This window comes from Argentina anserina, chromosome 6 (genome assembly GCF_933775445.1).
Source record: "Argentina anserina chromosome 6, drPotAnse1.1, whole genome shotgun sequence".
NCBI classification, from domain to species: Eukaryota; Viridiplantae; Streptophyta; class Magnoliopsida; order Rosales; family Rosaceae; genus Argentina; species Argentina anserina.
This window is the reverse complement of record NC_065877.1, coordinates 592,806-606,953: the sequence shown is the minus strand read 5'-3', so window position 1 is coordinate 606,953 and position 14,148 is coordinate 592,806. Positions and strand designations below refer to the sequence as shown.

The window sequence follows — 14,148 nt, the reverse complement described above, 5'->3', positions numbered from 1 at the left end:
CCAAAGCTCTTATTCTACACATGTCCACTGCTTCCCTCATCTCTCCCCATCTATTTAAGCATTACTGCGCCTTATCTCCTATCCCTGCATGTCTAGTCCTAGATTTCCCAAAACCTTATTGCTAAGGCCGTGTTTGGTGTGATCATGGAAAAGGACGAAGATAGAAAGGTGACGAAGAAAGACAACACGGGAAGGTCGAGAAAGGGCTGCATGAAAGGGAAGGGAGGCCCCGAGAACGCTACGTGCACTTTCAGAGGAGTTAGGCAGAGGACTTGGGGCAAATGGGTGGCGGAAATACGCGAGCCCAAACGCGGTGCTAGGCTGTGGCTAGGCACCTTCAACACTTCAACGGAGGCAGCTCTGGCTTATGACGATGCGGCCCGGAAGCTGTACGGCTCCTCCGCCAAGCTCAACCTGCCGGACCAATCCTCATCCGCCTCCATGCAATCGTCTTCGAAAGCGAGTTCAGGTTCGAGCACTATGACGACCGGTTCTGCTGATCAAGGGGGTGGTGGTGGTGGTGGTGAGCATAACAAGCATGAAACATATGCGTGTGATGTGTATGGAGGTTGTAATAATAGCAATAGTGGAGAGAATGATCGCCTGTGGGAGAGTAATCCTGTGTTGAGTGCCGACTGGTCTGGAGTTTGTGGGGAGAGGGGGTTCTTGGAGATGAATGATTTAGGAGTTATGATGGGTGGAAATGAACTTGTAAGTTGGGATGCTTCTTTGGAAGAAGTTCCATGGAGCACGTAGAGGTTTAGAATAAGCAAAGCTCGATCAGAGGATATTAGGTTGTAGTTGCCCCTTATGGCCGGGATATGGTCTTTTAGGAAGGTTTTTCCTCTTTTGGTATGTTTTGTGGTCTATTGGAATTAGCTTTTGTTTTACTGCAAATGTTGACTATTTTTATCCTTTATGTATGACGCGACTCAAAAACAAAATATGAATATATATGAATCCCATTTGTGGGAACTTCCTTCGAGTTAATCTCCTAGTCACTGAGCTATATATAGTTTTCACCCCCTAAACTTTATAGAGGGATCCTTCGAGCCTTGACCAACAAGGGTTCACTTTTATTTGTATATGCAAAAATCTATTGTATAAGAAGTGTCTTGGCCAAACAGAAAGCAACAACCCAACTCTATAATAAGAAGAGTCTCTTCGATCGTGTCCCTTTTTAAGTCCACAAATTATGGGAGACCAAATAATCTTGTGTGGGTGATGCATGCAGGTTCATACCGATCTTGCATGTCATAATCAATTATTGTATGCTGAATGTGTATTCAAAACTAAGCAAAACTCTAAAAACTTTCAAGTCAAAGAGTTTATGTTCTTCTGTTTGCATATCCGACTAATTGGGGCACATGACTATCAAATCCTGCAAATGCTATTTGGTAGCTCTCAACATCACTACTTAATGTGACCAATTAGTTTCGATCTATTTGGTGACTGTTATCTTAATCAAAGCAATATATCCTTCGCGCAGTCATGAAATGTTTATTCTTTTATGGTTCGAACACCTAGCCTCGAGTCAATTATTCAGACTTCTCTTTCAAAATTAAAATCATAAAGCTAAGTAATTGTACAGATAAATAGGAACATGACAGATTTTGATAAACAGGTAGTACGTGCGTGATCGAAAACTTTGATCCAATATCAATTGCCGAGCATATAGATATCAGACAAAACCAAGCTTTATATATCTGAAGGGATGACCGATCGACTTCAAGGAGTCCTCCAAGCATGTCATATTATCATGCTAGAGTATTAATAACCCTGAGGTGTTTTATAATATTCCCTCGTAGATCTGATTAATTCATAGGAATACACTTCCTTCCGGTAATTGATCGACCAGAGAGAGGTTGTTCCGGTACATAGTTTAATTACGGTAATAATATAATGGTGGATAAATTCTTATCCAAATTTAATTAACTAAAAACCCAAATTACCGTCCATGCATGTTGAATTTCACAAGTGATCGAATTTCAAGGTTACCAAAAGTGGAAAAGATTATTTACTGTAGAATCGGAACTAGAAGGGTAAGACACTTGCAAATACTGTACATGCATTGAATCCAAGTACTTGGTGAGAATTTAAGAGCCTGAAAAGACCGGCTTCAAAGTTCATATATGGGTCCTTCGAATTCGATCCGATCTGCGGTCTGCGGGAGATGTCTGTTTCTTATTGTACAGTTGGCATGCTGGTCTAATTTAGCTATGCCATGTGATGAAGGAATTGTTGCAGAAGAAGCTGGCAATCCTGGCATCATATTCAATCTCTATATACGAACACTCATATATACCTTACTTGTATAGTTGTATCATAATTTCAGAATCAAAAACTATGCGAGAAATCTTCTCTTCCAAAATGATTAGGTAATTATGCGCGCTATGTCTTTTTTTTTTTTCAAAACCCTTGGTTATTTATTACCAAATTGGGAAATTTATTTCGTTGTGCAGGGCTGCACATAAAAATCTCCAGGTTTTGATCTGAATCTTATAGTATAATATAGTACTCTGCAGTGGATTTTATGTGTGTAGGTATGGATTTTAATCTGCAGTAATCTTATGTGTGTACGAGTGGATTTTGCAGGAGCCGCATGCATTCATGAGAGTTAAATGCTAATTCAAACTGACAATTTCACTGGGAAAACAATGCGGGTGGTTCTGCTTTGTCTTTTCGTGCTGTTGTGATTCTGAGACGACAGAGTCTTAATGACTACTGCATATTGACCAAGAATAAAGCTGTAACATAAGGTGTTCCTAGATATTGTTATTCTGGGGTACGGTAAAAGAAATAACTAGAGGGACTGTGACAAAATATATATTAACACCAAGGGATGAAATTAAAACATATTCCATTAACCTTCATGAGAGGCCTTTGAATGCTTTGATCTTACCATAATGTTGGTGACATTGCATATGTAAATGATCTGGAATTGAAGGCTACTATATATCTCAAGCATTTTGGGGGGTTTGGTGAGATCAATAAGTGACATCTAAAACTTTTACCTAAATTAAGTTGATTGAATGTGCACTGAAGTGGTAGATGAAGAGCCTCTTCTTAGAAGTAGTTGAATCTCACCCCACCTTATTTATTTTGATCACATGGCTTATTAATCTTTTGCCTTCAGTCTGTTCCCTCATTCCCAGTATGACCATCATCTCTTCAACTCTAAGGTAGATCTAAAATGTCAAAAATTTCTGTCTAAAGGATAGCTCAAATGTGTGTTTGTTAGGATAATTAGACTTCTTATTATAGCAAGTTTCAGTCAGCTATAAACCCAGCAAGCATTACATTATTTATACTTAAGTATAGACTGGTATAAGCAACTGTGTTTCTAGATACTATAAGCAACTGTCAGATCAATAAATTGCTTCCCGTTCACTTGATAGTTATCAAGCATACATGCATCATGGATGTTTTTCTTGTATACGATCTTTACTCTTTGGGCTTCTTTCCGCTTGCGGATAATTAGAGGATTTGGGAACAAAAGAAGCTTTGTTTGTTAAGTGACTGCATGTTTTTCATTCCACTCGGAGATCGAATATATAATTCCCTCAATCGAAAGGAGCACTAGTTTATCAACCTAATTCAGTAATAAAATACTAGCCCAGATCATGAATTTGATGAGGTGCTTTACTGTTTCCTGCCATTTAACCAAGGACAGGAAAAATAAAAATATATCAGCCATGTGTGTTTGTGTCTGTTACAGAGAAAGAGAATGATATCCCTGGCACACGCAATTGGTTGTTCATAAATTGATACAATAACACAGTCTCATAAATAAGGAAAAGTTATTTCTGAATGAATGAAAAAGGACATCACGATGATCAATTATGCTTCAGAACTTGGTTTTATGTCTTTCGCACATATAGCAAACTGTATCACTAGGGCTGAAAATTTTTTATTGGTGGCTTTTTAAAGCTGTAATAAGTAGGTAGCAAAGCTGATGAATCTTTATGTACATCACTTCATTTTTTTCTCCATGTAAATTTGCAATCTTGGTAGATATTATTGTCAATTCACCTACTGTATATCAAAATTTCCAATGCAGATATTACCAAATTTCAAAGAAATTGTCATTTTAGCAGGTGATTGTGGATGAGTACAGTGTAATGCAGCAACTACCATGGCGGAACTATCAGCTTCTGTAAATATGGTGGCCCAGTTTTGTTAACCTTGGCGCCATTAATACAATGCCAAACAATTGAGGCATGAGCAATATATATACCTAGCTAGTAAATATCTTCCTTCACTTCACTACCAGTGGAGCGCAGCTTACTGAGCAAGAAACAAGTGTTTTTAGATAGGAGTTTCTTGCAACCTGCAGGTTCTTCATAATGCATACAAACACAATGTTGGCTGCTTGGGTTGCTTTGGTCCTGCTGGTTACTTGTGCCGGTCGTCAAGCCGAGGCACGGGCATTTTTCGTTTTCGGAGATTCGCTGGTGGACAGTGGCAACAATGACTACTTGATCACCACTGCCAGGGCCGACTCGTACCCTTATGGGATCGATTACCCGACTCACAGACCAACCGGCCGCTTTTCTAATGGCCTCAACATACCAGACCTCATCAGTATGCTTAATTCTCATGCAGCCAGCACTCGCGAGCTGGCATTTAGAAATTTCTTAGCGTTAATTCCTTTTCATTGGTCTAATTGCATGCATGCTTAATTTCAGGTGAGTCACTTGGCTCAGAACCTACATTGCCATACTTGAGTCCTCACCTCACAGGAGAAAATCTACTTGTTGGTGCCAACTTTGCTTCCGCTGGGATTGGTATCCTAAATGACACTGGAATCCAGTTTGTAAGTCCATCCTAGCTAGTAGCTAACGTACTCGATAATGTTTTGCATCGATCTGATACCCTACGTACTTGTTATTTGTTAAGATATAACCCGTGGCAGCAAAGCTAGCTAGGGCTCAGCTATTATATATATCCAAGTTTAAAGTGTATAATATTTAAGCTCTTTGTCACAGAAAAAAAAATGCATAACATTTAAAGCTGAAACATGATGTGATATTTGAGTGAGTGAAATGATACATGTGTCGGTACGTAGTTATTTTGCATCTTTTGCGTATCAATGACATAAAAATGTGCATCGTTTGGCAGCTTAACATAATCAGAATCACCAAGCAACTGGAGTACTTCGAACAATATCAGACAAGAGTGAGTGCCCTTATCGGACCTGATCAGACTCAAAGCCTTGTAAACGACGCACTTGTTCTTATAACACTTGGTGGTAATGACTTTGTGAACAACTACTACTTGGTACCGTTCTCTGCTAGGTCTCGTCAGTACTCTCTCCCTGACTACGTCGTCTACCTCATCTCCGAGTATCGCAAAATCCTCAACGTAAGTACTATATTATCTTGTTTCAGCTCCATTATAAAAATCCACTTCATTAAGTTTTCCATCTATCGTTTACTTATTCAAGCTACCATGCCATATAATTAACCATACAATAGATGCCCTAAAGCATGGTCATATATAGGAAATTAGAGTGAGTAGTAATGGTGATGTGACTGAAGGGGGAACAAGGAGCGAAGGAGTCATGAAAGATTTGCTTTGGTTGGTGAGACCAGCAAGCAATTTGATAGGCATTTATGCCTTTTATGGCTTTGGTCAATTGCACTTGGGGTTTATATCTGCTTACTTTGAAGTTTGAACTATTTGAGAGACCAAAACATTAATTGGTGGAAAAAATATGTGCGGTTGAACCATTAACATATAAAAGGATTAGAAAATTAATGAACCAAGGCTACAAAGATATAATGAGATCAGAGGTCTCCTACAGTCCTACGTAATAAACCTCAATAATGCATTGGTGCTAATGAAATGATATATGTATTCGAAAATGATTGTTAGCCTTAAAAATTTAGACCTCAAATACCTTAATCTTATATGTCAAGCCTAGTCACATAGACGCATCGTATTCTTTCCAAATTTATGCAATATCGATGTTAAGTAGAAATACCATCAAATAATTCTAAATCTGATGGTTATTATTATTTTTTGAAAATATCTAAAAGCCATATTTTATTCTATACATTTTGAGTTCTATTTTTTCCTCAATATATTTTTCTCAAATTTTTTTTCTTTGATTACAAAAAAAACACCAAATAAACTCCAGAAAAGAAAAAAAAAGGTTAAAAATATATATTTTTTGAATGCATATTTGTTTTGAATATGTGAATACATATGAATATACGCATATATAAGGCCCTATATATAAATCATCTATAAAATATATAATTTGAATATATAATTTGCACTAAATATATTGTGTAATTCTAACAAAATTCATATTGAAATCGTATTTTATTTATAAAAAGGTTTATTTCCCTACATAGTTGCACTAACTAGTAAATTAAAGAAAGTCAAATTAAATATATAAATATGGAAAGAAAATATATTAAGATATTAATTAAATTCATGAGATATTTGTAACTAAAGATGTAAGAAATTATCATTAAGTAATCGAACTTAATTAAGGGAAAAACGAAGTCAAATATAAAGAAAAAATTATAACCATTAGATATTTTCAAAATAAATAATAATCATTAGATTTGAAATGATTTGATAGTCTGTTTACTTAATAATGATGTTGCATAGTTTTGGAAATAATATAATGTGTCTATGTGACTAGTCTTGAGTCTTGACACATAGAATTAAGACCTAAATTTGTGAGGCCATATATCACGGAAATTTTTTTTAGTGCTCCCGGAGAACCACATGGTAATGTCAAATTGTTCTCCTCACCTGTTATATTTTGACATATGAATTTATTACGCCAAAATTATAATTTTACATATTTTTATTATTTGTGAAATGACCTTCATGGGTATTGATAATTTTGAACTAAAATTTCGGGTTTAGAGTTTAGGGTATAAGATTTTAGAGTATAAGTATTAGGGTATTAGGGTTTATGGTTTTAGAAAGAAACCTAAAATAATATTTGATAAAATAGCTTAAATATAAATTTTTTAATTAAATCATAAGTGTCAAATAGTGATTGGAATGAAGTACCACTAGATATTGTCATGTCACGTGGTTGGGAGGACTGAAAAATTGTTTCATATATCACTGCTCATATATATTATTGAGGACTTATCAGGTATCCACGTACGCTGACATATTTAATTTGCTAATTACCTAGCTAGTTGTCATCGTCTCTTTATTGAGGCAATTCATCTTATAGCCTAATTAGTGCTGGTCATTTTCTTTGTAGCCTTTCTAACCAATTTCCTTTCAGTACGTACGTAGTAGTAGCTGGTGGCTATTCATGTCTGACTCAAATATACATATATAAACTACCACATGAACCTTAACGATAAAAAAAATTGATCGAGATCATGTTACTAACAAAATGCAGAGGCTGTACGAACTGGGAGCTCGTCAAGTCCTGGTCACAGGCACAGGACCGCTAGGCTGTGTCCCCGCCGAGCTTGCCATGCGTAGCCGAAACGGGGAGTGCTCCGTTGAGCTTCAACGCGCCGCCTCGCTCTTCAACCCGCAGCTAGTTCAAATGATCAACTCGCTCAACAGCGAAATCGGGTCTAACGTCTTCATCGCCGCAAACGCCTACGAAATGCATATGGATTTCGTAAGTGACCCCGGTGCCTACGGGTTTGTGACATCAAAGGTAGCCTGTTGTGGCCAAGGACCTTACAATGGAATCGGACTATGCACGCCACTTTCGAACCTGTGCCCCAACCGAGAATTGTACGCGTTTTGGGATCCATTCCATCCTTCGGAGAAGGCTAACAGGATCATTGTGCGGCAAATCCTGACCGGGACTAATAAGTACATGCACCCCATGAATCTCAGTACTATGTTGGCCCTCGACAACTCAAGGACCTAGTCAAGTCGATCTCTATAGCTGAAGGCAAGGGTTCTGCATGTCTGTGTGAAGTTATTTAATTACTATCTCTAATTTGTAATGTGTCTTGTTAGTTGTAACGCCATTATTTATTTCCCAGTGATATGTCATGGGGAAACTGTATTATTGGAAATAATTGTGTGATGGTTTGCAAATGAAATCCAAGCTAGCTAGCTAGCTCTTTCTCTGTTAATTAATTTGTCTTTCATTCCGGCTTATCGACCCTTGATGAAGTTTATATCTATATCTTGCTGAACGGAGAAAAATAAAAACTATAGCCACCAAGACGTCACCTCAACACAACAATTACAGATCGAGTACAGCATATTGCACAAAGAAAAAATATTTCGACTCTGCTGGGGATCGAACCCAGAATCTCTGGTTTCGTAGACCAGCGCCTTATCCATTGAGACACAGAGTCATTTGTTGTCAAGCTTCTCCATGACATCTATTTACTCAAAATAATAAAACACAGAGCTCTAAATATTGCACAAATTAACAGCCCGAGCAATTTTTTTTTTTTGTAATACTGTAGGTTATTACTTAATTGCTCCCATGCACAAGATATATGAAAGGCAACTACTTGAGTGGCACACTTCATAGTTTCCATCCAATATCAGTTGGGAAAAACAAATCCTACAAATAAAGGATAGGCCATAAACTGATGGATCATTATTGTTCATTATTTTATACAGCTAATAGATGCATACAGCATATAAGGCTATAAGCTTACGTACCGTGCTCAATCACTGCACGCAGTAGAAGCATGACCCTGCCCTTGCCAGTATGAATTTTTTCTGAAATAAATTGCTATGGTCCAGCAAATTAAGTACTGATGAAGTTTGATCGTGAAGCCTCCAAATAAATTTCCATTAACTTAATTAGCCGCCAAATATGTTGCATATTCATGTTACCTGTTCTCTATAGTACATGTGTTCTCTCCAAGAAGTGAAGCACTGCACAACTATGACATTAATCGATAAATCCCCTATGGGGACAACAAAAAATTTACATACTCAGATCAAAACAGATTAGTCTAGGCGTCTTTAGCCACAAAATTGTTCCGTCTTGAATTTTAATTTCGAGACTAATAGTCAGCTTACGGAGATAAGCTCATTTTGATCCTGGATAGGTTTTCGAACTAGCTATTTGTGCCTGCTTGAAAAAACAACTAAAGATCATTCAAAAAAAGAAAAAACAAAACAACTAAAGAAATTCATCCTTGTTTATAATGAACCCTAGTTAATTATCTGGTCATAGAACGTGGAAGTACATTATTTCAATTTATTTCCTTGTTCATTACTTGATTTGAGATCGGAAATGGAACTGTGCCGTAATTAAATGACGTAACTTTTTTTCTTCTCAAAAATCTTATTACAGTAATAACTTTATAAATTAATAAGGTCGGGACTAAGAAAATTTATTATTTTAACGAGATATTAATATATCGATAAATTAATAATCTATTAATTTATCATGGTATAATAAATATTTTCTTTCACTTTTAAGAATAAAAAGAGTTTTATATTTCGTTCATACACAAATTGTTGGATTTATTATTGACACCGTTGTTCAAAATATTATGTTGTCCGATTACTCCTATATATTATATTATTTTATTTGATGATAATATTCATTCTTCAATGAGATCCTCATAGATGTATATAAATTAAACTATTATTAATTTATATATTTGATGAGATCCATGTAAACTCTCGAAACTCTATTATTTTATAAATTTAACGAAATATTAATTTAGCACGTTGGCCCTAAGTTGGGACTGGTAAAAATTATTATTTTAGTAAAGTTATTAATTAATTGAATATTAATTTAATGAGATTTTACTATACTACGTATACGTAGAAATTAATATCGCTTCTAATGAATAAAGGGACGTCGGATCAACCCAAGGTCCTAATTAAACTGTGTATGTGTGTGTGTATGTATATAGTAATATAGATGTCCAGTACAGGTATGATTTACAGTACGTCTATATTGCAGTTGAACCTCATGAGGCTTGAATTCTGTTATAAATGCCGACGAAGAGGCAAGTTAATGTAACTGCAGCCCTCAAATTAATCTAATTATGCTTAATTAGTTGTACTCTCAATTAGTAACGGGTAATTGTCATATCATTTGAAGCTAAATTAAGGCTACCGGCGGGCTGTAGTACATGACCAAGTAAAGGACATGAGTTCCAAATCAAATCAGATGCATGCTTACCGTTGTGAAAATTAAAGAGCCTCCATATTCGATAATAAGAAGAAAGGTTGAAAAGCTGACAACACGCTTCTACATCTGGAATAGCTAATGAAGCTTGTTACTTGAACACTCGAAAATGTTTATTTTCCAGCTAAGTGAATTTAATTATAAGGAATATGTTGTGTTTAGTAGTTGGTTATTAACTTATTATAAAGGCTCCTACAACCCATTTATACTACAAATCTGGGACTCTGGAGTCTGGATCGTTCTACTGGTCCGATAATTTTGAAGATGCATAAATTTTGCTTGGTCCCTCAAAATCAATGCTAGCTTGGTTGTTGGCATCTTTGTTTTTTTTTTGATACGATTGTTGGCATCTTTCTGCTTTCTATAACAGCGCGCATTTTATTTTTCTTTACTAAGAAGCTGATATTACTCTTGCACAGCCATGCTTTCTGAATTTTCTCGCGCTGCATGCCGGTGCATGTTCAATTCCATTCCAATCAAGGTATACTATTCAGAACCATAATACGCCTATAGAATATAAAGGAATATATAAGAGCATATGCACCTATAAAATGAGTTTGCTCAAGTAAATGGTGAGTCCGGAAGCAAATTTTGCTTCAAGCAAATCGATTTCAACATTTGCTCAAGCAAATCAATTTTTCCACACACTCATTCACAATTTGCTTAAGCAATTCAATTTTGTCTTATTGTGAAATGATTAAAAAAAATCCGGATATATTTACAACTAATAATAATGTGCCAGGTGTCTTATCGACTCGATATTATACAAGATTTTTGATACATTTTTGACAAATAGAGAATTGACACGTGTCATTGCCACCTGTCATTGTCGGAAACATTATTGGACCAGTTTTCCGGTGAGATTTTCGACCAATTGGTTATAAATTGTCTAATATCACTCATTTTATATTCACACCATTATGAAGAATCAAAGCATATTTAGAATCCTTCTATTTAAACACTTAGCAACATATCCTTGTTCATGCACTAGTGAATCCTTTCAGCTTCCACAATTTTTTTCAAGCGGAGACAACGTCAACAAAAATAAGATGACCATATGGAGCAATCATTCGTCAATCAGCTTATCATGGCGGAAGCACAACACGACGATGAACCAGCATGGCCAAGCGGTTCACGTCGCGGTAAAAAACCGAATAAGCCACGTCAGAGGCTATCTATGAGACACAATCTTATGGAAGATTACTTCATCGAACGACTAATCTTCGACTCACAAGACTTTCGCCGGAGGTACAGGATGAGCAGAGACCGATTTAACATTATCATGATAGACTTATGCAACCATGACCAATCTTGGCACCAAAGAGAAGACACCACTGGTTTGCTAGGGCTACTTTCCCAACAAAAGAGAATCGGGGGCTCTATGAATGCTAGCGTACGGGTCAGCTGCGTATCAATGTACTGAAATTACAATGATGGGAGAATCGACTACCCTCCATTATATGAAGGAGTTTTACAGGCAAGTGGTTCACCTCTATGGTCCAAGATTCCTATGCAGTCCAACACCGACAGACCTCACGCGACTACTAGCTAAAGGCAAACATCGAGGCTTTCCAGGTATGATTGGAAGCATCGACTGCATGCACTAGGAGTGGAAGAACTGCCCAACCACCTATCAAGGGGTATACTCAAGTCGAAAGGGTTTCTCAACGGTTATCCTAGAAGTCGTGGTCTCCTATGATACCTGGATATGGCACAGTTTCTTTGGGTGTCCTGGAGCTAAATATGACATTAACGTGCTCCACCTATCGAATGTGTTCTCATAGATCCTTGTCGGAAGAGACTCAACTGCCGTCTACGAAGTCTACAAACAGAGGTACTCGACATCTTATTATCTGGCTGACGAAATATAGCAAAGGATATTCTACATTTTTCAAAAATAATTCCCAATCCCCAGACACCGCAAGATAAGCTCTTTACAAAGAAACATGAGGCATACCAGAAAAATGTGGAGAGGGCCTTTGGCATCTTGCAATCTCAATGAGCAATTATACGTCATAGTTGTACAATGCACCACAAATCGGTAATGACTAACATCATGTTAGCTTGCATTATATTGCATAACATGATTGTTGAGAAAGAGTACGTGGAGGATGTTGAGGAAGAATGTGCAGAATAAGAAGACTTGCAAAACCCAATGAGGACTTTCCGGGTTTATGATGGATGTACGAGGGAATCGAATTCGTTTTGAGCCAATCAGTAGAGATAGAGCCAATATACAACGGTTTCACGACCGTGTTGCTGATCTCGAATCCGTTTACATATATAGAGAGCTCTAGAGAGACTTGATGAAACACATTTGGAGGGTGAAAATGGAGAAATACTCTAAATATGTTTTATTATGAGTTTTTATTCTATTTGTATTTAATTATTAAGCTCGTATGTGTTTAATTTAAGTATGTGTTTAAATTTAAGTGTGTGTTTAAATTTAATGTGTATTTCAATTTCATCTTAATAAATAAATTGTATTTTTTTATTTCTCGAAAAATTAAATTGCATAAAATTTAAATTACATAAAATTTAAATTTAGTACAATAGTATAACTATCATGGAAATAGGACGCGGCTTAGGTGATTTTGGTGATAACAATCTGAATATGTTTCATCGCTAGGTTGATCTTGACTAGCTCCTCCTTCATTAAGGATTTCTAGTTTCATCTTGGTAAAATACATTTTCGAGATTGGGGTCATAGACTCCAAATCCATTGTCATGATCCTTGTGTCATTCTCTTGGTTTTTCAATCATAACTCTTCTTCCGCCCTTGCTTCCTTCCGCTTTTGAATGTCTATGTACTCCGCGTAATAATTGAGCTCACTTTCATTATGCGCTAGCCTCTTGGCGTGTCATGATGCTTTGTTAATTGCAATGGTATGCAAAACCTCAACTTGTTGCTCAATATGAGTTTTACCATGTTTCTTTTGGTGCCTAGCTTCCTTTGCCGCCTTGGTTCACATTGGTCTAGGCAGACTCAAGGAAGCTGTCGTGTTGCTTGGAGGTGTCCCATTCACTTGGTCATCATCCAAATTGATGGTTGGAGATGATTCGGTTACGGAAGGATTAGCATCGTAACTATTTGCATATGGAGATGGAGTGGTAGGTAGCACCGCAATAAAAAGTTGGATGATCCTTAACCACTTCCCAACATTCAACGTGTAAACTTTTTCTTTTTGGCATTATATTAACATGATTTAGCTTGTCGTTCCTAATGAAAAACTTATATTAGGTACATATTTAATTACATAATTTAAACAAATTGAATAAAACAAATAATGTAAACAATGCTACATATTTAAATAAATTAGATATATAAATTACAATTTAATTATATATATAATCGAATAAAAATTATAATTATATGATAAAACAATGTAAACTTACTTCATCCATTAACGAAGTGCCACTAGCTACACGTTGTCGTGCCGCCGCCAAACATTCGCTCCATTTTTGCAAGAGTAGTTTGAACTTGTTGTAGTGAGAAGCGAGCGCGATTTGGGTCCTCGACTCATTTGGAGGTTTCTCACTCGGTGCTAACACCCGAATTTGCATATAATTGGCATGAATTGTCTCCCATAATTTGTCTTTATTTTGTTTGTTACCGTCGTAAAACTCCAACACTATGACGAACAAAAGAGATCGATGAACATTTGTAAATTTTCAGAAGGAAACCAGTGGGTGCCCATTGTTTTGGAAATAAAATACTAAACGAAATAAGAGAGGAGATGGAGGAAGATGTGAAATTTGTTATGCACAAATTGGTGTGAGTTGATCTAAAATTGAAGTAGTATTTATAGGCAAATTTTTGGGAGAGTTTTGAAATTTTTGGGATTTTTTACTATTTTTTTGGGTTTGTTTCCATTCTAATAAAATAGTACCCATTGCCTATGAATTATGACAGTTCGATCGAAATTTCTGATTCAAATGGAAGGCCCAGATCTATTAAACCGTTGCAATTTGAATGACACCGTCAGTAAGCCACGTGTCATTGCATCATTGGTCTGTAATTTATTTTT

At 36.4% G+C, this 14,148-nt stretch overlaps 2 protein-coding genes and 1 non-coding gene across 3 annotated transcripts; 2 read left to right on the top strand and 1 right to left on the bottom strand.

Moving 5' to 3' along the window:
* Window positions 1–144: 144 nt before the first annotated feature.
* LOC126800389 (dehydration-responsive element-binding protein 2D-like) lies at window positions 145–756 on the top strand. Its single transcript, XM_050527755.1, has one exon. The coding sequence runs from the start codon at window positions 145–147 to the stop codon at window positions 754–756; it is 612 nt and encodes a 203-aa protein (XP_050383712.1).
* A 3,590-nt stretch (window positions 757–4,346) lies between these two features.
* On the top strand, window positions 4,347–7,873 carry LOC126799464 (GDSL esterase/lipase LTL1-like). The gene is made up of 4 exons (XM_050526668.1): window positions 4,347–4,584; window positions 4,689–4,816; window positions 5,122–5,364; window positions 7,385–7,873. Exons 1-4 carry the CDS (start codon window positions 4,347–4,349, stop codon window positions 7,871–7,873), a joined length of 1,098 nt encoding a protein of 365 aa, XP_050382625.1.
* A 366-nt stretch (window positions 7,874–8,239) lies between these two features.
* On the bottom strand, window positions 8,240–8,312 carry TRNAR-ACG (transfer RNA arginine (anticodon ACG)). Its single transcript has one exon. It is a non-coding gene; the product is annotated as a tRNA-Arg (tRNA).
* Window positions 8,313–14,148: the final 5,836 nt, after the last annotated feature.

Excerpts from the sequence above, each read along its gene's own strand:
- LOC126799464 (XM_050526668.1), top strand. The coding sequence starts at position 4,347 with ATGCATACAAACACAATGTTGGCTGCTTGGGTTGCTTTGGTCCTGCTG. Across the intron at positions 4,585-4,688 it reads CAACATACCAGACCTCATCA|GTGAGTCACTTGGCTCAGAA; the intron begins GTATGCTTAATT and ends GCTTAATTTCAG. Across the intron at positions 5,365-7,384 it reads AGTATCGCAAAATCCTCAAC|AGGCTGTACGAACTGGGAGC; the intron begins GTAAGTACTATA and ends AACAAAATGCAG.
- LOC126800389 (XM_050527755.1), top strand. The coding sequence starts at position 145 with ATGGAAAAGGACGAAGATAGAAAGGTGACGAAGAAAGACAACACGGGA.